This window comes from Ambystoma mexicanum, chromosome 5p (genome assembly GCF_040938575.1).
Source record: "Ambystoma mexicanum isolate Mex_15411 chromosome 5p, UKY_AmexF1_1, whole genome shotgun sequence".
Taxonomy (NCBI): Eukaryota; Metazoa; Chordata; class Amphibia; order Caudata; family Ambystomatidae; genus Ambystoma; species Ambystoma mexicanum.
In genome coordinates, this window is record NC_090930.1 from 166,031,274 (window position 1) to 166,055,488 (window position 24,215).

General features: G+C 46.5%; 1 protein-coding gene across 1 annotated transcript in view; it reads right to left on the minus strand.

The window, feature by feature from the left end:
* ZDHHC15 (zinc finger DHHC-type palmitoyltransferase 15) overlaps nucleotides 1-24,215 on the minus strand; it is a 304,005-nt gene that overhangs the window by 233,448 nt on the left and 46,342 nt on the right. Inside the window, exon 2 of the mRNA XM_069612582.1 lies at nucleotides 13,622-13,648. Within this exon, the coding sequence (XP_069468683.1) occupies nucleotides 13,622-13,648 (27 nt within the window). The remainder of the gene's footprint in view (nucleotides 1-13,621; nucleotides 13,649-24,215) is intronic.

Sequence of the window (24,215 nt, forward strand, 5' to 3'; positions counted from 1 at the left end):
ATACCGAGTACGCAAAACTGACTATCCCGAGTGCCTCCGCAGCCGCACAGCTTAGCAGGGTGTTGTTGCTTATAGGGGTCACGTAGAACCGAGCCCCGATCATCGAGCCTTCATGTTTCACCTTCGCTAGGAACGCCCCGTCCAGCGGTATAGGCTCAAGTCCACCAAAGGCGAATATGCAAGCTTTTGGCACAGCCAGATTCGGTGGCGGGTCGAGAGAGTCATAATGTCCCCTCGCCATTACATTGACAGATGCCCCGGTGTCCACCAACACGGGAACAGGCGAGCGGTTCACCTCCACCACGCACCTTGGCTGCCTCCTGCTTTTGCCTTTCAGGGCCCCCATGCTTGAGATGAAAAAGATGTTCTCCTCCTCTTCTTCTTCTTCTTCTTCTTCTTCTTCAGCCTCCTCCATCTGGGTCTCCTCTTCCGCTTGATCTACCTGGGCCACGTTAGATGGCCGGTTTTTTCGCAGAGTCCAGATCCGGGCAGGGCCTCTCGGTACCATGACAGGGAGAGCCGACTTACACACTCTTGAGAAGTGATCAGGCAGTCCACATCGGCCACATGTTCTTCCTGCGGCTGGGCACTCTGTTGGGTGGGGGAGGTCATAGCCACACTTCTGACATGACTCCCCTGATCTTCCGGCTCTGTCTCGGGGGCTTCCACCAGGCCTTCTTGTTCCTCGGCCGCCCCGCCAAACAGCGCACACCTCTTCGGCCTTGATCGAGCGTGATCCCGCCTCCATTTTGTTTGCCCGTGCCTCGCCCACTTCGTGACATCGACCCAGTTCTAGTATGCGGCGCAGAGTGATCCCCGGCTCTCTGAGGACCTGTCTCCTCAGTTTGCTGGAGGAGCATGCTTGGATCAGCATTGTTCGTATCATATCATCCGCGTCCCCCCACGCACACCCTTGGGAAAGGCGGCGCAGGCGGCCGTAAAAAGTGTCCAGGGTCTCATCATCCTTTTGTTTGGCCGACAGCATGAAAAACCTCTCGAAGTCCACGTTGGCGAGGGGAAGGAAATGTGCAAGGAGAGCCGCTTTGGCCTCACCATAGGTCTGCTCAACCGGTGTCAGCGACTCGAAGATCTCCTGAACCGCGGCTCCCGCTGAGTACAGCATGGTGGCCACCATGCTGTCGTCGTCCGTCACCCGAGCAGCCCTAAAGTACATGTCCAGGCGGGCCACCCACCTCTTCCATCGGGGCCCCAGGCTGGACGGGGGGCCCGTTGGATCAAATTCTGGTATCGGTTGTAGGGCCGCCTGGGCTCTCGCTTGAGCCATGATGGGAGCCCCTTGTGGAGCGGCTGGCTGCGCTCCTAGTAGTGCCTGGGGTGAAGGAGCCTGATTCCCCGGTAGCAACGGTTGCAGTGCTGCAGGCTGTTGCACTGGAGGCTGTGGGCCCTGCTGAGGCTGGGCCCCCTGACCTTCGTCCTGAGGGTCTTCCACAGGGTCCGCAGCGTCACCGTCCTGGTCGCTGTCGTACATGGGATTGAGCGCACAGGCACCCCCACTTCAAGTCCTGGGGGCCGCAACTCAGATTCCCACCATCACCATGCAGGTGGATTCACCCCCATGCCAGGCACAGCAATGGTCCACCTTGGAGAACGGAGACGACGGTGAAGTGTGTCCCCTTCACTGAGCGTCACTAAAGAGTCTTGCCCACAAAGAAGCACCAACTGCCACCATCTAGTGATGATGAAGAGGATCAAGAGAATGTGTCCTGATGATGAAGTGGGCGAGGAAGTGCCTTATCACCACCTTGCAGCAATGCACCGCAACGTAGAGGTCCCAAAAATTGAGCTATGTGGGTGGACTGGACTAAGCAGGCCCTGCCATAATAGTCCTTGTCCTAGCTTACACTCGACGTAACAGTCCCAAAATATGAGTGAAAACACACAAATTAGGTATGGGCGTGCAGGTTATGCAGTCTGCTACCATGAAATCCAAAAATTAGACCCGGATCACCTTCTCGTTCCAAACCGGAGCCCCGAGAAGTTCCGCGGCCTCGTGTCCAAAATGGCCGCCAACCGCGTGTGCGGTCCGCAGCCACGGCGTGAAACGAAACGTCCGTGAACGTTCCGTTACGAGGAAAAATTCCGGAAGCCTTTCACCGCCGGGCCCGGGCATCCGTCACCACTCGTCGCCACTGTTGGGGTTTGGTCCTTGGCCCCCATGCGTGCCCGTGAGCCCCCAACCCGACAGTGCACACTCACACACGTCTGTCGGCTTCGGGCTCCCCGGTCGCTCTGCTGGCTTCCGGGAACGCCCCGTTTATTAAAGCTGCACGCGGCGACATGCAACGTCACGCCGCCGCGTGCGCAGCCTTTGCGGGGCAACGCCACAGCCATCACCCCACCCCCGTGAAGAGAGCTGCGAGCCCCATATGTGCACCGCCACGTGCCACCTAGCCTAAGGTAGGTGAAAAGTTATATAGGCGGCATGGCGGGCGGCCTAAGTTTGGATTTGGACGTTCGAACCACAACATTATTTTAGACAGTCGACAGTGAACTGTCTAAAATAATAACATCTGTTCGTTTGCGCACAACAGCACAGGCACAGAGTGGGTGAAGATGCTGAGGTTCCTGGTGGTGGGACACAAATGCGCCCCTGGCATGATGGCATCTGCGCCTCGGAGCGCACGCGAGCTAATGGCATATTGACTAGCATGAGCAATGCATCCCGAAGTTCCGAATACGCTGCCGTCCTCTTTGGTACAGTTTTCTATAGCCTGCGTTTTGCATGGGCCACGTGAAAGGTCGAAGATCACAGCGTGTGAGGCTGCTGCCTACGAAGGAGAAAGCAACCTCTACAATGGTGGGATATGTGTGTGAAATTGACAAGCTATCACATCGTCACTTAAAGAAAGGGGCAGGATGTGATTGAAGGCCCGAACGTGCCTCCCAAATATTGCACAGTAGCTTTCAGATCTCGGGCTGAGCAGTCGCTTAACACGTAGACCATGACTTTTTGTTACCCGGGCAATTCATTAGCATGCAATTGTGTGTCACGTTAAGGGCTCCAAACTGATATAGGTGAAAGGATTTTTATGATGACGCAAAGTCGGTGAAAAAGCACCGCCAGACGAGCGATTGTTCAAGGGATTGTTTGTTTATCAGGCTGGCGCAGGTTCTAAAGGCAATCTCCACCTTCTGTTTTTTATTTTTGAGGGGGGCAGGAGTCAGGACATCGGCTGCACTGTAAGTGGTATGTACCCCGGCCTACACCTACATATTTATTGCCACAGGTCCACAACACCCACTTGGGAGCAAAGAATATTTCCATTGTACCAGAGTCAAACCCCAGACGGAATCCCTGTCCTGTGGGTTTAAACTGCTGCAGAATGCACCGACACTGAGGCAGACGATTCACATGCACACACCTGTGGTCATGCATGTACGCAGGCACAACTACAGCTGCAGTTTGTGAATTAGACTTTTCCAATTTGTTTGCTTGCACATTAGCAGATAGAATCTGCACTTGTGCTATATGTTCTGTGAATTTCACTGAGGTTGTGCAACATTGCCTTACAGAATGGCGCACATTAGTGCAGTAAAAATAACCATCTATCAGATCAGTGCAAAGTGTGCTGTATGTGTGCTGTATGCTAATTATTGACCTGTGTGAAACCGCATTAGATGAGCACCTCATTTCCTTCATTATACCTTCAAACTTACTTCACAGATGTTGCAACCTTGCATCAATTACAGGGTTTATTTATTGTGACATTTGTAAAGCCCACTAAACCCAGATTAACTTAACTGGTCTGCTGTTAAATCTCAGTTAACAGTTTAATAGTATCCAGTCCACTAATTGCTCATTTCACTATAGCCGATAGGATAACTCAGTGGGTTGAGCACTCGCTGCTGCGATGTGTGCGATCTACAGGTTTGAATCCCAGTAAGGCCATCTCAGCCTTTCATCCTTCCGAGGTCGATAAATGAGTACCAACACAGGTTGGGTGATATTGTATGCATATTTGTTCTATAAGAAAGAGCATAATCATAAGTGCTATACAATAACATTATCATTTGGCCTTGGACGTCTGCTTGCATTCACAGTTATTCGACTATATGGATCTGGACCTGCTGTTATTGCATATAGCGATCTACAAGGAGGCAGGGATGCACTTAAGTCAAAATGTTGGGGAGAGGAGGTCTAACCCTTTATATGTGGGAGAGGTCAAGTGCCAACTTCATAGATTGTGGGGTCAGAGCAAACTTACTTGTGAGGGGTCCTCTAACTTCTTCAATGTTACTAGCAGTTAACTCTCTCCTTCACATCTGAAACCACATAGTTAAGGAGTGCTGTGAGAATGCGCTGTCTCCTGCCCCTTAGTATCCTTCTAATCACTCCCTGCCCCGAGTCTGACGTGCAAGTACTAACCCCATCAATTGCCTAAAACCGTATGCATATGAATGGGGTTGCTAACAATGAAACCCTTTACATTAGTAATTGCAGAGCCTTTGTTAACTCTGCAGCTGCGGCGAGCACCGTTTTTCGTCTGTGCCCTGCCTGCCGAAGGGTCTGTAGTGTATGTCAGGCAGGTTATGTCATCAACATAACCCAACATTTTGGGGGGTGAGAGAGGGAGGGCTGAATCTCAACCTACCCACTTGGCCAATGCGCCACCTAGCTAGAGCCCATGATGTCATCCTCAAAGTGGCAGCACCGATAGAAATGATTTCTATAAAAGAAGAATTATTTTAAGTTTTCCTGCTCTCTGTTCTGTTTTCCTATCTGATGAGAAATGTTTGTTTTCTGTACGATTTATATAATAGTTTAATTTATTTTCTTAATTGATTGTAAAACAATTAATTTTGTTATGTGCTACCTGGCTGCTAGTGGACTGTACCAGTCCCAGAGTCCCCAGGGAATCCAATCCCCCAGTTCCTTCATCTTTATATGTATTGTTCATGTTGAATAAAATAGTAAACATAATATACTAAACCCTTCCTTGTTAGAGTGCTGCCTCTTGCTGGACCTCCGATTTGGTTGCAGTCCTCTTATGATGCTGTACTAGTATTCTTATAGTCACCCTTTTCTTGGCAGACTTTCTGAGACGGTCGGGTTAACTTCCAGGACAATCTGGGATTACATGATTACATGATTCAGTGCTTTTTATTTAACTGTCAGAGTCCAATGTCCATTCATACCCCCCCCCCTTCTATTAAGTCGTCTTTGTCATTAATCATGTTCATGTACTGTTTATTTCATTAAAACAATGGAAAGCATTTCCTTTATATTCCATACATTTAGTGAACTGAGAATGGAGAAACTAATGCTGTGCTAACATTAATTTGTGAGGCAGAATCTGTGTTCCACTACAAGTACCCCTCTGTTCTTGTACCAACCATTATAAAACGAAAGATCTTGCTAATGTTTAGAGTTGTACAAGGACAATTTGAGATGAGCTAAAGTCTTGGGAGGAGAATAGAGCACCCAAATGTTCCTTGAAGTAGAGCTTGTTGTGCCGCAAATTCGCATTCCTCGCTTGCACACTGGAATCTGATCACTAAGCCTCGCTCACTGGGGTCTGGCAGCGGCTCACTCAGTTGCGCACATGACTGAAAAACAGCCCACACACACAAATATTCTTTGGCGCACACAGCCCAAAAAAAAATCAGAGGGAACATTGGTCCCCTCAATTATTGTCTCCAAATAATGCCTCCATCCCCGCTCTAATCTCCTGCCTTATGATCTCATCCTTAAGCAGGTAAGAGGGGTATCTCCATTTCCACAAACCTACGGGCCTGTTTGCCTGTGAATCGTCAGGATCAAGGAGGGATGGTCGGAAAAGGTTTAATGCCCCCACTTGTATTTCTAATACTCTACAACTAGCGCCCGGCACCCTCCCCCCCCCCCCCCCCCCAAGTGTAATCTATCCTTGATGATGACCAGTGAACATGAGAATAGAATGTGTACCCTTCCTTTTCCCTCCAAATGTCCACTAGTGCCAGCCTATCTATTTTCCTTGCAAGTTATTTCGAAGGTTTGCCCGGAGCCCCCAAAATTCTGCTCCTCCTATGCTTCCCGGGTCCCAGGCCAGGTTGAAGTCCCCGATAAGATTATTGGGCCTTTAGCAAAGGTTTCCAATTTGTTCAATGATTTTGGATGAAGGAGTCTTGCCCAGAGTTAGTAGTGTAAATCGTTGCTATAGTATATACCTCCCCCTCCCTTTTAGGCTCCAGGCCAAGTATCTCCCACGTACGTCCCTCTCTACGTCGGTGACCATAAGCTCTAAATTGTTCTGCAAGGCTATCAATATCCCCCCACCCCACTTTTGTCCTTGGCTTGGTAGTTTTGGCAGTACCATCGTAGTCCCATTCTATCCCTGTCCCGGTTCTGAACATGAGTCCCTTGTATAGTTATAATGTCTGGGCTTTCTCTTTGCAAGTATCTTTCTAACTTTCTCCTTCTGACGGGGAGTTCAACCCATTATTTAGGGAGAGGAAACATAACCTAGTGCGTTCATGCCTTGGGATTGAGTTTGGAAGTGTCGGACTCTCATAGGATCGTGTTTGGACCGCTTACTCCCCTTCCTCTGCCCGCTCTTCCCTCCCGCCCTCCCTCTCGCTGCTGGGTGGTCTCAATCAGCCTCTACCGCCCCCTCACTCCAAATTGCCTTTGAGAATTGAGACCCATAGTATCCCCAACGTGTGTTTCTGCTGGTTCTCCCAAACCCATTCCAGATTCCATCCCCTGCCTTCGCCCACCCCATGGAACCTTCCATGTTATCCCTTTTGCTTGCCCATCCAGGCTTTCTCCCCAATTGTCCCCTGATGCTTATTTTGACTGTCATCACCTTATATCCTTTGTCAGAGTGGACCCCCTTCATTCGGTATTTTCATGTAGCAGGACCTTTCAGTTGAGGTTGATGCGCTCCTTTCTTACTTCTTTTGGGACACACCATCGACCATTTCCATCTCTTGGGGTTGCTCCGACTCTTGGCTGGACGGTCCTTCTGGCTCTAGTCCTCTTCTATCCCCAATATTCTAGCCCCCTCTTCGCAGGCTGTTATCCGGTGTGGTTTCCCCCTGCCACTCAAAGACTAGACAAAAAGGGAACGTCCATCGATATCGAACGTCCATCGATATCGAACGTCCATCGATATCGAACGTCCATCGATATCGAACGTCCTTCTCTCAGGAGTATCTTCAAGACTGGGGATATAATTCTCCTTTTAAAAAGGGTCGTCTGTGAAGGGTTTTGGAAATTAGTATATCTGCTCTGTTGTACGTTAACCGTTTTGCCTTACTAGCGCTTGCCAAAATCTTTTCTTTTTTTGTATAATCAGGGACGGCAGCTAGGACGTCCCTGGGTCTGTTCTTTGCGGGCCCACTCTGGACTGTCTATTCTCACATCTGCCATTTCCTCTGCTTCCAGTAGGTCCCCAAAAATAGTTTTAATCACCCCCTCGAGGTCCTTATCTGAGATCTCCTCTGCGAGGTATTTAATTAGAATGTTCGACCTCCTGGACTTAATTTTCTAGATCATCGGCCTGCAGTTTGAGACTGTGGGTCGCATATACCAGCTGTTCCACCAAGGTTTCTGCCCTCTTTGAGCCTTCAGTGAAGTCTTGGATCGCCCTCTTGTTGGTGTCCACTCTTTCTTCCATTTTACTCACGTCCCTTTTACTTCCATGCAGAGCAACAGCCAATCCTCTCTAATCATTTCCATTTGTCTTTGGACCTTGTCAGCAATTTTGTCGTGAAAGTCGTTGAAGTATTGCTTTAGGAGTGACTGGGTTACCATTATCTCTTGTTGTTCTTGTGGGAGAGACCCCTTGTGTCCAGTTTGTTCCCGACTCTGCTGTGCGCCTGTGGGGGGAGTCGGAAGGGGGGTAGGCCTGGTCCTTACTCCACATCTTCTGTAAGTTGCCTTGTTGGGGTTTCTTAGCCCCCTTTAAGGTCGATGGTGGTTCTTCACTTTTGGACATTTTGACATTCCTCGGGCCACCACCCCTTCTCAGGAGAGTACCTCTTCTGAGAGCTAAGATTACCTGGGGTTTTTCCTTTTGTACCCTATGCAAGGGGGATTGGCATATTCAGCCCCCACCAACCAGGGTTCACTTGGTGTTGTATTAGTTCCTCTGCTCGTTTAGCCTGCTCCTATTGTGTGCCCTTTCCAAGAGGGTTTCTGCCAAATACCCCTCCACCTTAAGACCCCCTCCCACCTCCCTGAGTCGAGCTCTTCCCCACCACGCCTCCTGGACCTCCTCTGCTTACCGCTTTGGATGCATCGAAGCAGCCAGGTGGGCAACAGGGTTCCTGCAAGAGTCTTCCTTTCTTTCTTTCTTGCTGCAGCTCCGCTACTGGCACTCGTGGGAATGGCTCTTCTCCCCCTCTGCTGGATTCCTCATCCAACTAAGGGTAGCCAGGTACCTCTGCAGTCGGCACCTCTCGAAGTACCTTTCCTCTCCGCCGCCTTCTTTTGTTCTTTGGCGGATCCGCTGTCATTTTCTTCTGGGAAGGGAGATGCAGGTGCCCTTCCTGATTACCTTTTACCGATGTGGGGTGAGGCGCCCGGGCAGGGCATTTAACGCTCATAAATTCTGCTTGCCGGTCCCAAGGTTCAGGAGAGCATCGATTACGGTGCTCTCCTAGCACCGGCCATCTTGGAATCCCAGATAGGCGTCTTCTGATTGTACCTGGATTTCAAAAGAACACTGTTGGCGGTCTGGTTTTTCAGTGGCTGTGCCCAAGCACTGAACAGTCTCCCGCTGCCCTTCCCTGTTCCCACCTCTCAATTAGTGGTCCTTTTTTTCTCTTCTTTCTTTCTTCTTGTTGTAGTCCGCTCACTTCCTCCTAAATTTGTTCAGCGCCAGGATACGCTTGGGCCACAGTCCACCCTTTACAAGTGTACATAACACGAGTGGATCGTGCTCGGTAATACCCCAGATAGCGAGGTGGCTATTTTAGAGGCAGGTTTATGGCAGGTAGTTGCAATCCGGTGGTAAACTACCTGCAGTGGAATTGTGTGCAAGGGGCACAGCAAGAAGAATTGGAGCTGGTTGCAAAGCTAAGATAAAATGTTATTTTAAGTGTGTAGCAAGCAAGTAGAATTAGAAGTTGCAAGGATTGCTAGCGATGGTCGGGAGATATTTTACAGAAGGCTGACCATCTAAAGCAGAATGTGCAGAAAGTTTTAGTTGGATGAGGAAGGAGTGTAGATTGGGAGAGTTATGGTTTCATGAAATGCCACATGTAGGCTTGGGTGAGTAGTTGGTTAGACGCATGTAATGTTATTAGAGGTCAAGAATGTGGTAAAGGACTGTGTTCCTTGTGCGAGAAGTGATGAAGTCTATTTAACTTTACCCGAGTTTACAAGAAACCATTCATTACCCAATATTCTCTCAACAAGACCTACTTTTAGAAACTTTGAAACCTTCACTAGGCGATTCTTTCAAGTGAGAGTTACAACCATATGCAGAGATGCTCCCATTAATGATCAAGTATGGCACCGACCATGAACTATGCCAAGTCCCAGTATCCAGACTAAAGAAATGAGGTTGACCAAAACATGCCTACAGAAAAACCCTATAACTAAGAATATGCACAGTGTGTCCTTCCGCACTTAACAAAAAGAAAGAATTCAATGTTGGCAACACATGTCATCAGATGAAGGTCTTTATAAACAGCAGAACGAGGTGCAGTTTACTGAATAATGTGTTCGCAAATCGACATCAGATTTCTGAACATTGGATATCCATACAAAACCATATGCAATGGAGCAGCAACTTGGCAAATTGAGCATTCCTTGAGATTTCTGGGCAGTGAACATGTGAAACCACACCGGGCGGAGGCAAGTCTGGGGGTATCGCGTATTACATTTTAGGACACAAGAGGCTTTTTGGAGTGTGTGAAAGAGGATGTTTGAGAGCGTGGGTGTGCGAGATGTGCAACAGTGTGGGAGTGAGGAGAAGCAGGAGGGTGGGTGTGTTAGCGGGAGGGTGTCTTAGCATGTGGGTGTACGCATGCACTTGGGGAACGGAGAACAACTTTGGGCCAGGAATTGGGCTCATAGCGTGGAAATGTATTGAGAGACATGTGTCCAAGGAAAACCTGATGCCCATCACGAGTCTTGGGTTGTCATTGGACGACACAACATTGTTAAGAGGGATCGGATGCAGTGAGGCCATATATCATCAGCAGGTGGTCTCGTGTTTTCTGCAGTCACACCAGTCATGAATGTAAACGTAGCACAGGACTGAGCTTTGCGAACCAGGGTGAGGGTGGCGGTGGGTGACTGGGTTATTGCAGGGAGACCGTTCTGCTTTCTGCTGCAGAAATCCATTCACTACTGGCAGCCGCAATTTCATGGTGTGCGCGTCGAGTTGCAGGGCCAAGATGCAATCCAGGTTTCCTACAATGGCACTCATAGCCCTAAACTGTTCTTTGCCAGGACAGGCCACTAGGGGCGCTGAGTGTTACTTTTATGAAACGGCTCCAAGGATGTAACTTATAGGTCACAGGTTAAAATCGCAAATGGTAAACGCTGCCTTTCTGTCTCTGGAAGTCGACATAATAAGATTAACTTTGTATGGTTAACAAGAGCAGCTGTTATTGCAAGTGACTCATAGCCTATTGAAGTGAGCGCTATATAACAACTTTTTTAAAGCTGGCTTAAGGAGCATTAAAAAAACATTAAAAATAAAGCACATGGCTTGGAACCTAATGCATGCCATCAGTCGAGGTGTCCCCAAGATACAGAAATAAGGGGTTTGTAGGAAACTTGCAGATGTGCATACCACGGGCTGGCCTCTTGCTGATGTCGGCCTATCAGATTAGATTAGCCTGGTCCTGTCGTAACCAGGTGTGCATACCACGGGCCAGCCTCTTCTGGCCTCTTGCTGAGGTCTGCCTATCAGATTAGATTAGCCTGGTCCTGTCGTAACCAGGTGTGCATACCACGGGCCAGCCTCTTCTGGCCTCTTGCTGAAGTCTGCCTATCGGATTAGATGAGCCTGGTCCTGTCGTAACCAGATGTGCATACCACGGGCCAGCCTCTTCTGGCTTGTTGCTGAGGTCTGCCTATCAGATTAGATTAGCCTGGTCCTGTCGTAACCAGGTGTGCATACCACGGGCCAGCCTCTTCTGGCCTCTTGCTGAGGTCTGCCTATCAGATTAGATTAGCCTGGTCCTGTCGTAACCAGGTGTGCATACCACGGGCCAGCCCCTTCTGGCCTCTTGCTGATGTCTGCCTATCGGATCATTAGATTAGCCTGGTCTTGTCGTAACCAGAAAGATCATTGCAGCAGCAAGAGTCCAACCAGAAATGTGCCTTATGCAAGGTCAACAGCATGCCTCAGTGAACTTCTTACGTTTTCTTTTTGACCATTTGGAGAAACCACTTTTCGCCCAAACTTTTTTTTTTTTTTTTTTTAATACACTGGTAGTGTTTCCCTTCCCACGCCGCTTCACCGGCGGCATTTGTTACAGATCTTGGGAATCGCGAGTCAGAATAAAGACGTGTTTTACAGTAGCAATACAGTCATCTGGTTGGGCATTGGCAGGATGAAAGTGGTGCAGCGCTGGCAGATTGTGCAGTAAGGCAATGCTGGCATACACTCTTGAGACAGGCCTCGTGATTTTTGTGCAGCCAAAGCCAGCATGAAAATGGGTTGCAAAATGCATGCGTGTGTGTGTGTGCCGTTGATGCCCTGGAATTCATTGAAGTTTCTCCTGTGTTCCCTGCTGAATAAATGGAAACTTCCATTTAAACTGTAAAAAGACATCATTTCAAACTACGAGAAAGGATCTCCAAAGTGGGTTCAGGCTTCATGCAGACGGATCAATGAAAACGTGCATGGCCCCTACTTGCAGAATTCACCAGTGGACACTGCCTTCCATCCTTGGTAAGCTGCCAGTACACTGGGATCCAACATGCAGCCGAGGTCCCAATTTAGGACCATGATCAGTGGCAACACAAGAAACCGATCTTAAATAGTCCCACAGGCTGCCAATAATATAAACATGTCCACACGTCTCTCCATAACACAGGCCCCACTATTTGGAAAGCTGACCATGCCTAAATAACACTGATATCATCAGGAACACATGTGCTGACCTCCCATAGCTTTAGCTACAAATCCTTAAAAGCAGGGCTTCTGGAATTAGAAAACCCTCTTGCTGTAACAGCAGAACCTTGCATGCAAAGGAACAAATATATAATCCATTTGAGCTTAGAAAAACTTTAAAGACCAGGATAGTTTAAAAACAAACTTTTGCCTGCACATGTAGTCCATTTTTTGGGGTGTTCAGAGGCAGTTACAAGTTAACCTCAAAGTTCCAAAACAAGGCAATGTTCCCTTTAGAACATGATTGGTCCAAAATCTGTGTTAAAAACTACGGCTGTAGGGTTGCGGCTTTGACACCAGATACAACACACCATGAAAACATGTGGCAATACATCCCCAATGAGAGTACAAAAAATCATAAGACATACACACATCACCACAACCATACCCTTTGTCAACTAGCTGCTTCCATTATTGTGGACGATAGATCACGAGAAATATACATATTCTGTTGTGAACTTTAGTGCATGAGAACGACACTATGCCCCGATTGGTCAGTTCAGTCTGCACATGCCCAGGTCAATCGTGGCACTTGATGTCAAACATCAGAGAGCCTCACACTGTTCCGAGGTATGGCACTCTAACACCAGAAATGTGATCAAATATGATCAGTTTTCGCTCGAATGAGAGGTTTGGAATGTATAAATGTAAATTATAGTGCTTTATATCATCAGCATTTAAACAGTTTCTAATCACCCTCAATTCTGGGAGAAGATGGAAATGTGGCAAAGAGTGTGGCCGCAGGATAAAGACGGCCATAATTAAGGCACTTGGCCACATGTCATCTGTGAGTACCAAACATCTTTTCGGATCTGGCCCTCATGGGGACTCTCACGAACATTGCTTCTTTGATAGCTCTATGGCACAGCCAGTGCTCTAGATACGATTTGGAAGTGGGAGTATTTTTACTCCCCATTTTAATTTTTCTGGAGTATTTGCCAATTTTTTGGGAGTAAAGGTGGCCCATACACCCCTTATCTGTAGTGCTGGGCCCAACCATCCGTTTATAAACATTCTAACCAATCGGTCCAATTATTGGCCTGTTGGCACCAATAACCTTCTGATGTGAGCCTCAGACTGACCTTTGTATATGCTGGTGTCCGATTTATTTATTACCTATACCACGCCACATGCCCGTGGGCCTCAGGGAGCACATGAAACACAAAACAAACATACAAGCAGTCAAGGAATGAGGAGAGCAGTCAGCTACACTAGTACTTAACCAGGATGAAGGTTAAAAAGACAAGTCTTTAGAACTTTTTTAAAAGCAAGCAGAGAGGGAGACATTCGCATTGGCAGGGGGAGGGCATTCCATTCCCAGGGAGCCTGCACATCAAAGCTTGACCCACCAAGTCATGCCAACTTGATCAACTATATCGTTTCACTCTCATTGAGGAGGCATCTCCTCCCACTGACCTTTTTCCCCCCCAGAGCCACATACATGCGTTATTTTTGAAGGAACGAATCGATTTATAAGCATTCAAAATAAAAATGGGCAAGAAGGGAAATGTCACTTAAAGAGCAGAAATGAAATTGCCTACCTCTTTCTAGAGTGTTCTCCAACGTCACTAGAAAAATAAAAAGAGAATACAGTTTTAATACATAGCCTTTAAATAAACATGTTGCGCATTCAACTGTTTGTTCACACAATCCATTAGAAATAAAGCTACACTGCAAGGCATTAAATAAGCAGTGTCGCGGAGCAATTTGCTATGCAATTCTGTAGGTTTGCTAATTAAATTGGCACTTGTGTAGCAAAACCAGCTATTTAAGTTACCCTGTTCAATGAAGGCACAGCTCATCCTTCATTCCTCTCTTGCCTTCAGAGCTCTCTCCAGCCTCTTATCTCTTCACTGCACGTTTCAAAGGGCTAATGGAGAGAGAGTGCAGCAGTAATCATCCTCTTCACTCAATTGCCAAAAGGCGTCTGTGGGAGTGCTACTCACATTTCTTTTTCTTTTTGAAATAGTTGCAAACCAGAAATAATCGGGATGTAACTGTTATTAAACCCAACTGTATCCTGTCTGCCAAAGACCAGTATGTGTTAGTTATTTCTTTTTTAAAAGGCGTTCAATTCCTTTTCTAAAAATGTAATAGGTTACATAATGCATAATTACAGTATTGCTACTGTAAAACACTGCATTGTCTCCATGCTTTACAGTGAAGTGTATCTAAATCTCAGTGTCAACTAGATTTCATTTTGTTTGGGAAAATGTTTCATAGCGACGAGTGGACACTTTTGAAAATGCACATGACCATGCAGCCAAATGCTTTGATGGCAAACCTAGTCCTGTGGCCTGCTGGATACATATAGCTTACAACTGGTGCTCAGCCCATGTGCTGATCCCATACTCCTTGACATTCTATCGTATGTTGCTTTATACCTGCTACCCTGAAAGTGAGATGGCTGCACGCTACAATAGTCTGCCTAGTTCGCCCAGTTCTCTGCCAGCTATGCCATCCACTCTGCTTAGTCCTTTACATAAAATGAATACACAAAGCTAACTTGATATTTACTTAAAGTAGCTATCAATAGTTTCACCCAGTCTGTGCATCTACAGACCTACTGCAAAACTGTCGCTGTAGTTGGGCTCCAGAGCTCACTTTGATCTACGATTATGATTGCATTATATATTTGTACCTGCAGTAGAGAGAGCTGGCCAAACTGTTTGAGCCTTTTTATCATATCTATTTATTTGTGACCATTCATGCAGCTAACCTTTTTACAAACACTCAAGCAGGGCTTGCAAAGTATTTTCACCCAATCACTTAGTCAAGTAGATTTTAAGAAGTGCCAGTACCATTTGCAGGGGATGTTGGAAATATTTATTTAAACTTTACTTTGTTTGCAGGAAACGTCAAATACAAGTTTCACTGTGTATGGCTGGCCTCTGGGTGGCAGCAGTGCGCCAAACTAAAGTGGGTTTGTGGTCACATGCATCATTTTACTTAAAGTACTTTCAAATGTGTTGTCATCCGTTGCCATGGGTCTAGTGCATGCCTCTTCAATCGAGTGGGTAAACTAAGTTACTCAACCTGCAGGTCTAGTGGAATTCTAAAGAATTTGCAAGGCCTTACTTACCTCACCAATGTCTTCAGCGGTACACAAAACTGCTGTATTGTTGCTCATTTTATATCTCGGGAACAAGTATCTTCTGGTGGCATTAAAAACATTTGTACAAAATTGCTAATCAAATGGGTTTGTTTGCTAATCAAGACAAATTTTATTAGCAAACTCTGCCAATTAATTTTTGAAAACTTATTTATGCCTAACACTGAAAGTAAAACACTTGGAGAAATCAAGTTTAATTAAACTAAATCAGTCGCAAAAAACATGCGCCGCAACCTTGGTGCAATGGTGCCGTCTCCCACGAGGAGTATGCAAACTGAAGATAGAGCAGCGATGCAAGTTTATAAGGCTCAATTTTTGAGGCACCTGCAGCGAACAATGGGGGCTGCCTCCATGTTTTTGCCAACTGTCAACTCTGTTTCCCACTCCCAAACGTTATGTCCCCAAATAGGACATGACGCGTGGCATGGTTACATCTCAACTTTGAATACAAAACCTTAAATTCATCAACAATAAAAGGCAACTTTAAATACAAGGCACTAGATGTAACACAAATCTGAACACCCCTTTCCACATGTGGTGATACTTTGTACCGTGCCTACCTTCATCAACTTCCCCATTTCGCAGACTGCCCCAACTGCCTCCCACTCAATTCATTCGGTCATCATATAGGTGGTTCAGTTCATCACTCATGCTTGGCTCACCTTACACTGCTCCCGTTCTGCTCACCTCCGCGGTGTCCTCAAATGTGGAACCCCGATCTTGCCATGTGACATTCAATGGCTTTAACTTCTCGATCACCCTCCTTGTTCCAGCATCCATCCTTCCCATGCTTGATAACACTGACTGACTTCCATGACCATCTCAGTCAAAATATTGGGATTCCCCTTTGGGAAACTTGAATGGCTTCATTAAATGCACCATACCACCCACCTTGATATCACTCTCGCACTTGCAACAGTCAAAATATCTTCTCAACACTCAAGAATTTCCCCCTCACATCCAGCTCTGGCTAAATTGCCTACCCAAGTGGACACCAACTTCTTCTCCCACAGATACAGATCTGAATTCAGCATAACATGAATCCAACACCTACCATGAAGTAATTTAAAAATGCAACTTTGTATGCATAATTTGCTTATTTTATTATTAACTCCATCATGCATGAGGTGTCCGAAAAATAAATATCTCTGGATTCAAAACTTTCTTACAAATCTTAATGCCATTATCAATTTTCACTACAAAGATGGGTGCTAGTTTGTAGCGGACACATCCCTCTTGGGAGACATAGAATTGAATGGGTCATGGAAGTAAGGAGGAGGGCCCTTGTGGGTGTGTGAAAGAGAAGGGGGCAGGTCACAGGGTTTATCCAATCAGAAACAGTGAGGCAAATGATGCAGCATGGTGGAGATGGCTGGGTATTTAAGCTCAAACCCATAGAAAGAAGGAAGAGTTTTTGGTACTGCAGGGAAGCAAGAGAGCCTGTCGAGAGGAGAGAAGCAGATTGGATAGCATCGGCATACCTGCTCCCTCCTTTCCCGTCACTCTGGCTGGCCTCTCTTGGCCCTCTTCCTGCTCCCACCTGTGAGGCTAAAAAGCTCAGGGTCATCTTCAATTCCACACTTTCCTTCTCTCCTCACATCTCTGACGTCTCTAAGAAGTCACACTACCAGCTGCACCTCCTCAGAGGTATTCTTCCTTTCCTTTCCCCAGAAGCTCGCTGTCTACAGAGCTCCGATTCTCTCTAGGCTGGACTACTGCAACAGTCTCTTTCTAAATCTACCTGCCTCTACTCTCTGCCCTCTGCAACTCATCCAAAACAGGACCGCAAGACTTGTCCTTGGCTTCAAGCCCAGGGATCGTATCTCTCCAGGACTGAAATCTCTCCACTGGCTCCCAGTGGTTTTGAGGATTAAGTTCAAAACCCTCGGCATTGTCCACAAGGCCTTCTGGGGCGTGGGACCTCAATACATCCAACTCTCTCTTCCCTCTCGAGCTCTTTGGTCATCCGCCTCCAACTGCCTCATGGTCAGTAGCCTCTCCGAGCAGCGAGTTGGTGGTAGATCTTTCTTCTGCTGGGGCCTCCCTCTGGAACGTCCTCCCTGCCTCTCTGAAATTCAAGGAGAACCATCTGCGGTTCTGGAAGCACCGCAATACCTTATACTCTGCGCTTCTGCTTTCTCTCCTCCTCTCCCCTGCTAATCTCTCGACTATCTCAAACTGAACTGGTTACCTGGCTACCCTCTGATCTCAGGCCGAGGTCACCGCACCCCTAAATCCCCCCCCCCCCCGCACGAGTCGGACACCTGGCAACCCTTGCGCTCTGGCACGGTTTCTGTATCCGTACAGCCCATACTAGCACTTGACCCCCGATTTCTGCTCTTACCCTCGCACTTGCCACCAGCTGGCCGCACTTTAATTTATTCTCTTTATTTATTTTACAGTTATCCTATGTACTGCACTGCCCTTTCCCTTCTCCCTCCCCCTCGCTCTCCCCGCCCCCCCCTGCACTTGCACGATCTCAATGTCACCTGGCATAGTAGGATCGTTGTCCGTCTTCCCCTCGTTTCCCCTCTCTTGCCTCGTTGCGCCTTGAAACACTGGTGTATAGACGCGTTCTAAATGCCATATCATAGCAATGGGAGGGAACTGTTGTGGAAATCTTTTTATAAGGGCCTGTTCCAGACTGGCCTGAATGTAGAATTCTTTCCGAAGAGCATAACAATATTATGGGAGGAATTTTGGAGCAGTGCAGTGACTGGAGGGTAACCTTACCTGACAAAGCCACCCGAGGCCAGTTTTTGCCCCTATATGCACTCTGCCTTTAAAAGACCAACAAATTTTCAATCTAGGAGCCCAAATAATTTCGACGTTGTTCGAGAATGATTAAATCGCAGATAGCATTTAAAATTATTTTGAGATCCATCTTTAAAACCATATACCACTGACAAAACGAACATAGTGCAAGATGTACATGCTTGGCGAATTATAACTAAAATTGAAACCCTAGGTAGCATCAACGTGCTAGAACTTCTCCCGGTATGTGGGATCTCTGGAAGCCATAGACATCTAAAATTGAATGCGGAATAACAAGTCCTATGATTGGAGTCTGCCATAGTCTATAAAGTAATTGAAATCTATTCATTAAGAAATACACAAAGCTGGGGCGTTGCAAGGATAACCTTGATTCCTGGAAAAAGTGAATGGAAAAAAAATATATTATGTTCTGCTGTCCCAGCATTCGTAAAGCAACAGAAAGCCTTTACAATGTTTTACAACAAATCTGACATCGCACAAGAGATAGTCAAGTATTGCTTATGCCCAAGTAAGCAACCAATAGTTAGTCAGAGTCCAACATTTTAGATTTCAATCAGCCAGAGAATTGGTAAACTATATTGTTAAGTAAACATACTGCATGCATGCTAATACCAGTCAATTGTTTCAGAGAAAACAAAGTAATTATTTTTGTCTTAAACTTTATATTAAGGGGAAGGTGGATTTTAGGTAAACAATTGATTACTGTATATTGTTAGTTTGCATTTTTGTGAAATCATTAATATGAATTTGTGCACCTACACGTAGTAAAGGTCAATAGAATACTCTGTCAATCATATTAGTTTTTCTGTGAGCGGATGTTCATGCTAGACACGATATTGTAAAGTAAATTGAAATGTGAGTGAGATAAATTTAGGCAGGCCCCAGTGTATTCATTTTCATTGTTGTGTAGTGTACAAGGTGCCTTACCCAGTATTCGAAGTTGGGAACCACCTGAATTTCCTAGGTTATTTTAAGTAACAACATAGGATTGAAACAGTTGGTCTTTTGGCACAGATTGTAGGTAGGAATTTGTTAGCAGGGGATGTCCTCCTTTATTCTTGATGGCGAGTCTAATGGTACTCTTGTCCTTTCATGTCTGTGTAAATGTTGCTTTTGTGGCAGAGGATAGCTCAGAGGCAAAGCGTTCATCTTGGGAACAAGACAACGCCGACGACATGGGTGTGATACACTCATATGCTGCAATCTGGCATGAACGATGATACCAATAACTTTCTTTTGTAACAATCCAAGTTAATAGATGTTCTTCATTCAATTGCTTAACTTGCAAAAATCGACAAATATCTTGCTTGATATAGCATGAACAATGCATCTCCCTATAGATTCTCAACCATAAAACGTGTTTGCTTTTACCACAGCTTCATCAGGAAGATTATTGTATAGGTTATTAATTGCGTCTGGTACTTCATTACATTCTCTGTGTTGCTTCTATTTTGGTTTTCGTATATTATTTCCTTGCAAAGATTGTGTGCAGAGTTTCTCTCTGTATGGTTCCTGTTGGGCGTCTGCAAATATTTGACCTTGCCACTGGTGAGTGATAATGTACTCTTGGTGGCGAGGGCCCCTGGTTTCTGCATAATAACATGCATGACATACTATCAAATCCCTCTATAAACAATGCATATGCTTGTTTGAGTAAACATGGTGGTGGTGGTCTGATGTTTATTAAATGACTTCCTTTTTAAAAAGGCCAATGGTGTTATGATGAGTGAACCCGACAGATGGATTTTGCACACTTATAATTCACTGGATCATGGAAAAGAAGTGGTTCCAAAGCACAGTCCATATGGGTGCAGCCCATCACCCGCTGGCTAGCCTTTGAGGTGCAGTCCCTCCAAATGTTGAAATTGTGGATCACTTGTTAAGCTCACTCACATGACCAGAGTCATGGGCGAGCTGTGTGGTTGGAGGTTGCCGAAAGCCTTCAGTAGATCAGGTTCACAATCTGTGGTGGTTTGAACAGAAGGCCACAACTCCCAGAAAGAGATTTGGTACATGCGATGTAGTAGATGGGGAACCAGGGCTCCAGAGAAACTGCGCACGTGTCCGTTTTACTCCCTAAAATGGGCATAATGCACCCAAGAAAATAAAATGTGGATTAAAGTGACGTGTTATCCGCCTTTGATGCCTCCAGATTACCAGCATCCATAAAACGTGCCTCAAAGAAGAGATCCACACATGCGTTTCATGGTCTTAAGAAGGCAATAACGACAAGCAATATATGTATTCTTTTATCTTGGAATGCAATTTAAAGAAGCCATCAATTGCAACGAAAATCAGTTTACAATTACTATTTTCAGTCGATTAAAAATACTGCAGGTGAGAACGGGAAACTATTGTTGACCCTCTGAAAAGCGCTTGATCTCCCAACTTCTAAATATGGAAAGTAAACTATGAAGGGCACTGCAGCTTACCTGGAGCCCTGCGTGAAACTCCCAACAGAGAGGGATGCACATCTCCATTTTCAAAATGCAGAATCATGAATTCTGACAAAGGATGCATGAAGGGGGGAGGGTGGTAAATCAGCAGTGTCATGGGGTGGCATGGTGGGTGTTCATCATATGGAGTTTATCTTAAAATCTTAGCGTATTAATACATTCTACTGCAGTTATCATTTAAGAAACGGCTTTGTATAGTTTTTTTCCATCGTTTGCCATTCAGGATGCTTACATAAAACAGGATAACGTTGTGAAAGGGCGTTGCAGGCCATCGGTCCAGCATTGTCGCCCGACTGACTATGCATCAGCCATGCAGACAAACTAAGGGGCAAGAGCAGTATACAATATAGGACAGCTCCCCACGAACTGTGCACCAAAGACACTTTCAAAACCATACTGAGCCGCAAAACTTTGCTAGTGGCAGATGGATGCTGCACAAAATACTATAGCCATTAACCAAGAGGCCCACTGTGCTTGTTGCGGGAATCTTACTGGGAGCGCTGGGTAGGAAACAAGTCACACTTAATCCAAAGGGATGTGTCCTGGGGAGCGATAATGCACAAGCTATATACCCCAACTGCAGTTCCCTCGTCTTGTAGGGTCTCTGCGCCATCAAACAAAATGCCCAGCCTGGCGGGTCTAGTCACGCACAGGTACCAACAGACGGCATGCCAGTCTACCTGGACGTGCTCTCCGGAGTAGGGGATTTGGGCTTCACGTGAATGGGTCTCAGGACTTCATAGCGGGCAAACCATCTTGCAAAAATAGAGAAAAAACTAGTTATGCGAACACAGCAGCAAGTCAAGGTGGGGCGATTTACTTCCATAGACAGGTCCGGGTTAAAGGGATGGTCTAGTAAAAAATGTTATTTAAAAAATAGATAGGCCACATAAAAAAAAATATACTAGCATCCTCCGTTTTAAAACTTCCCATGTAAAATTTTGAGCTATTCAAGCTCAAAATTCGAAAAAGCAAGCACAGGGGCGCCGCCATTTTGTGAAATGGAGGCCCTCCTGTGCTGGCTTTTGCGGCACTAATGAAGGAAAAGCCAGCCAGCTGTAGTAAACAAAGTCTACCGCTGGGTGGCTTTCCCTTCATTAGTGCCGGGACTCGGAGGACGCAGACCAGAGACCAGAGCAGGAAAGCTGCAGCTGAATCTCGGTAAGTGCTATTTATTTTTTTTTACAAAAAATAAGCACTAGCTGCGGTTTTTTTTCTAAGTTTTCCGGGCTGGAGGAGCCCGGAAAACTTAGAAATAAAACCGCAGCTTTAAAAACGTTGTATTTATGTTTGCGGTCGCTTTTGAAGCGACCGCAAACATAAATACAACGTTATTGTGTTGGAAAACGCTGCGGTTTTTCTTACCAAGTTTCTCAGGCTCCTCCGAGCCGGAGGAGCCTGAGAAACTTGGTAAGAAAAACCGCAGCGTTTTCCAACACAATAACGTTGTATTTATGTTTGCGGTCGCTTTTGAAGCGACCGCAAACATAAATACAACGTTATTGTGTTGGAAAACGCTGCGGTTTTTCTTACCAAGTTTCTCAGGCTCCTCCGGCTCGGAGGAGCCTGAGAAACTTGGAAAGAAAAACCGCAGCGTTTTCCAACACAACCGCGTGTGTTTCTGCCTGCTGTGGCTATCACTTTGGGTCTCCGGTGCTCCCAGGGGAGTTTTACAACCGCAGTGTTTTCCAACACAATAACGTTGTATTTATGTTTGCGGTCGCTTCAAAAGCGACCATAAATACAACGGCAGGGACAGAAGGAAGGGAGGCAGGGGACAGAAGGAATACAAAGGGACCACTACAATAATTTCCATCCTCATCAACATTTTAACTAACACAATGAGGTTTTATTTGTAGTACCAAACTGGTAACCAGAGGAATAGATAACTCACAATGAGGTTAATGTTGCCTACCACTTAGGCCAGCCCCATGCCCATAGCATAATCCAGCGACAATGAAGGAACAAGTTACTTACCTGTAACTATTGTTCTCCAGCATGGGTCTGGCATGGAGTCACATTCTCATGAATATTCCCTGTTGTCAGACTGGGAATCCTTGGTTAAAGAAGAAAAAAAAAAAAAAGTTTCACTTTCACTTACAAAACTGTATTTCTCCGATAAACCAATCACTGGTCTCAAGGTCATACTGTCCCCAGCCAATGACAGCCCTCTCCCTAAGCCCCTCCTCTGGCAGCCATCTTCAGATTTGGTGAGCACGTTAAGTGGCAGTATGACCAAGAAGAGCCACAGAGGGGAAGGAGGGAGGGTTCTCATGTGTATTCATGCCTGACCCATGCTCGAGAACAATAGTTACAGGTAAGTAACTTGTTCCTTCTCCAGTATGGGGTCTGGCACACATTCACATGCTCATGAATAACGAATACACAGCAGTACAACATTACACAACCACAGGGGTTGGCAAGGCTCAACAGAAGCAATTCACTCTTACCTCTGAAACAGACTCGCCACAAGCGAACAGGTTGCGTAGAACTGCTTGGCCGAACTCTGGACTCCTGTCATGATGCCTACCCCCGGGGACCCAGACCAAGCCCAGCAACCCCGGAAGCAGGCATCAAGTTATCCTAAGCAAGCCCAACAACCCCCGCTAGGGGCTATTTGGGTCAGTCCTGGGGCCTATGGCGCCAGGCTCATATGGAGAGTCAGTCCTGGCGCCTATGGCTCATAGATTAAAACTTACCTGATGCAGACCATGCTGCAAGAGCTCCAAGCCAAAAGAGGCTTGGAAGGGACTACTTTACTTAGGGACTATTTTTTACTCGGGCGGGGCTGGGGAGGAATACTTACCTGGGACTACTTTGGAAGCTATTTAAACCACGCCCGAAGAGCAGCACACGCTTCACGTTATTCTGCATCCAGCAGTGTAGCGCTCAACGTGCCTGCAAGTCTGCATCCAGCCTTCTGCCACGCCCGCCTCGAGTTTGGAGCTCCTAGAAAAAGGGAGAAAGAAGGAGAAAAGGTTAGAACAAGAGCAATACCTGTGATCCTTACCTGAATTCCCGATCCATCGCGCCTTCGAGCTGGAAGAAAGAAGTTATTTTATGCGCGTCGCCTCACCTGCTGCAGCACCGCGCTGAACTCATCGGCCTTTGCAGCATCTTCATATTCCACTGCATCCTCCTGCATGTTCCCGCCGCACTCTGGCACCTAAGGAGAAGACAAGACCAGCACTGTGAGCCAAGGGAATACACAGAGGAATATTAGTTACCGCCCCATAGACTTACCTGATTTTACCACCGAGGGTACTATTCTTCACAGGTCGGCGCAGCTTACACTGCATCTTCGCCGAACCCCGGCCCCTAAGGGGAAACAAAAGGACAGCAAGGTGAAACAAAGGGACTAACAAGGGGAACCCTCCTCACCACAATAAACTTACCTGATTTTACCGCCGGAGGTATTATTCCCCGAGACTTCATATTTTCTCTCAGCGCCTGAATAAGGGAGAAAGCAACAGGTTACATATTGACATTATTTTATCGAACTGTGTTGGAAAATACAAATCCTTACCAGCATAGTACCGGTTGCCATGAGGAACTCTTCATTAGGGTCAAGCTGCAACCTGCAAGGAATCGGACAAGAGTGAAAGTCAGGCATTTGCACTCTTACGAACTTTATACTTGCAGCGTCTTGCCGGGAATCTAGGAGTCAATATTGTTCTGGAACTCACCAACTCCTTCGAGCCAGTGAAGCAACTGGTTATCAACGCGCCCCTGTGCTCAATGCAGGATGGAGAGCTCATCTTTTCAAACCATCAGGTGAGACTATAAGAGGGG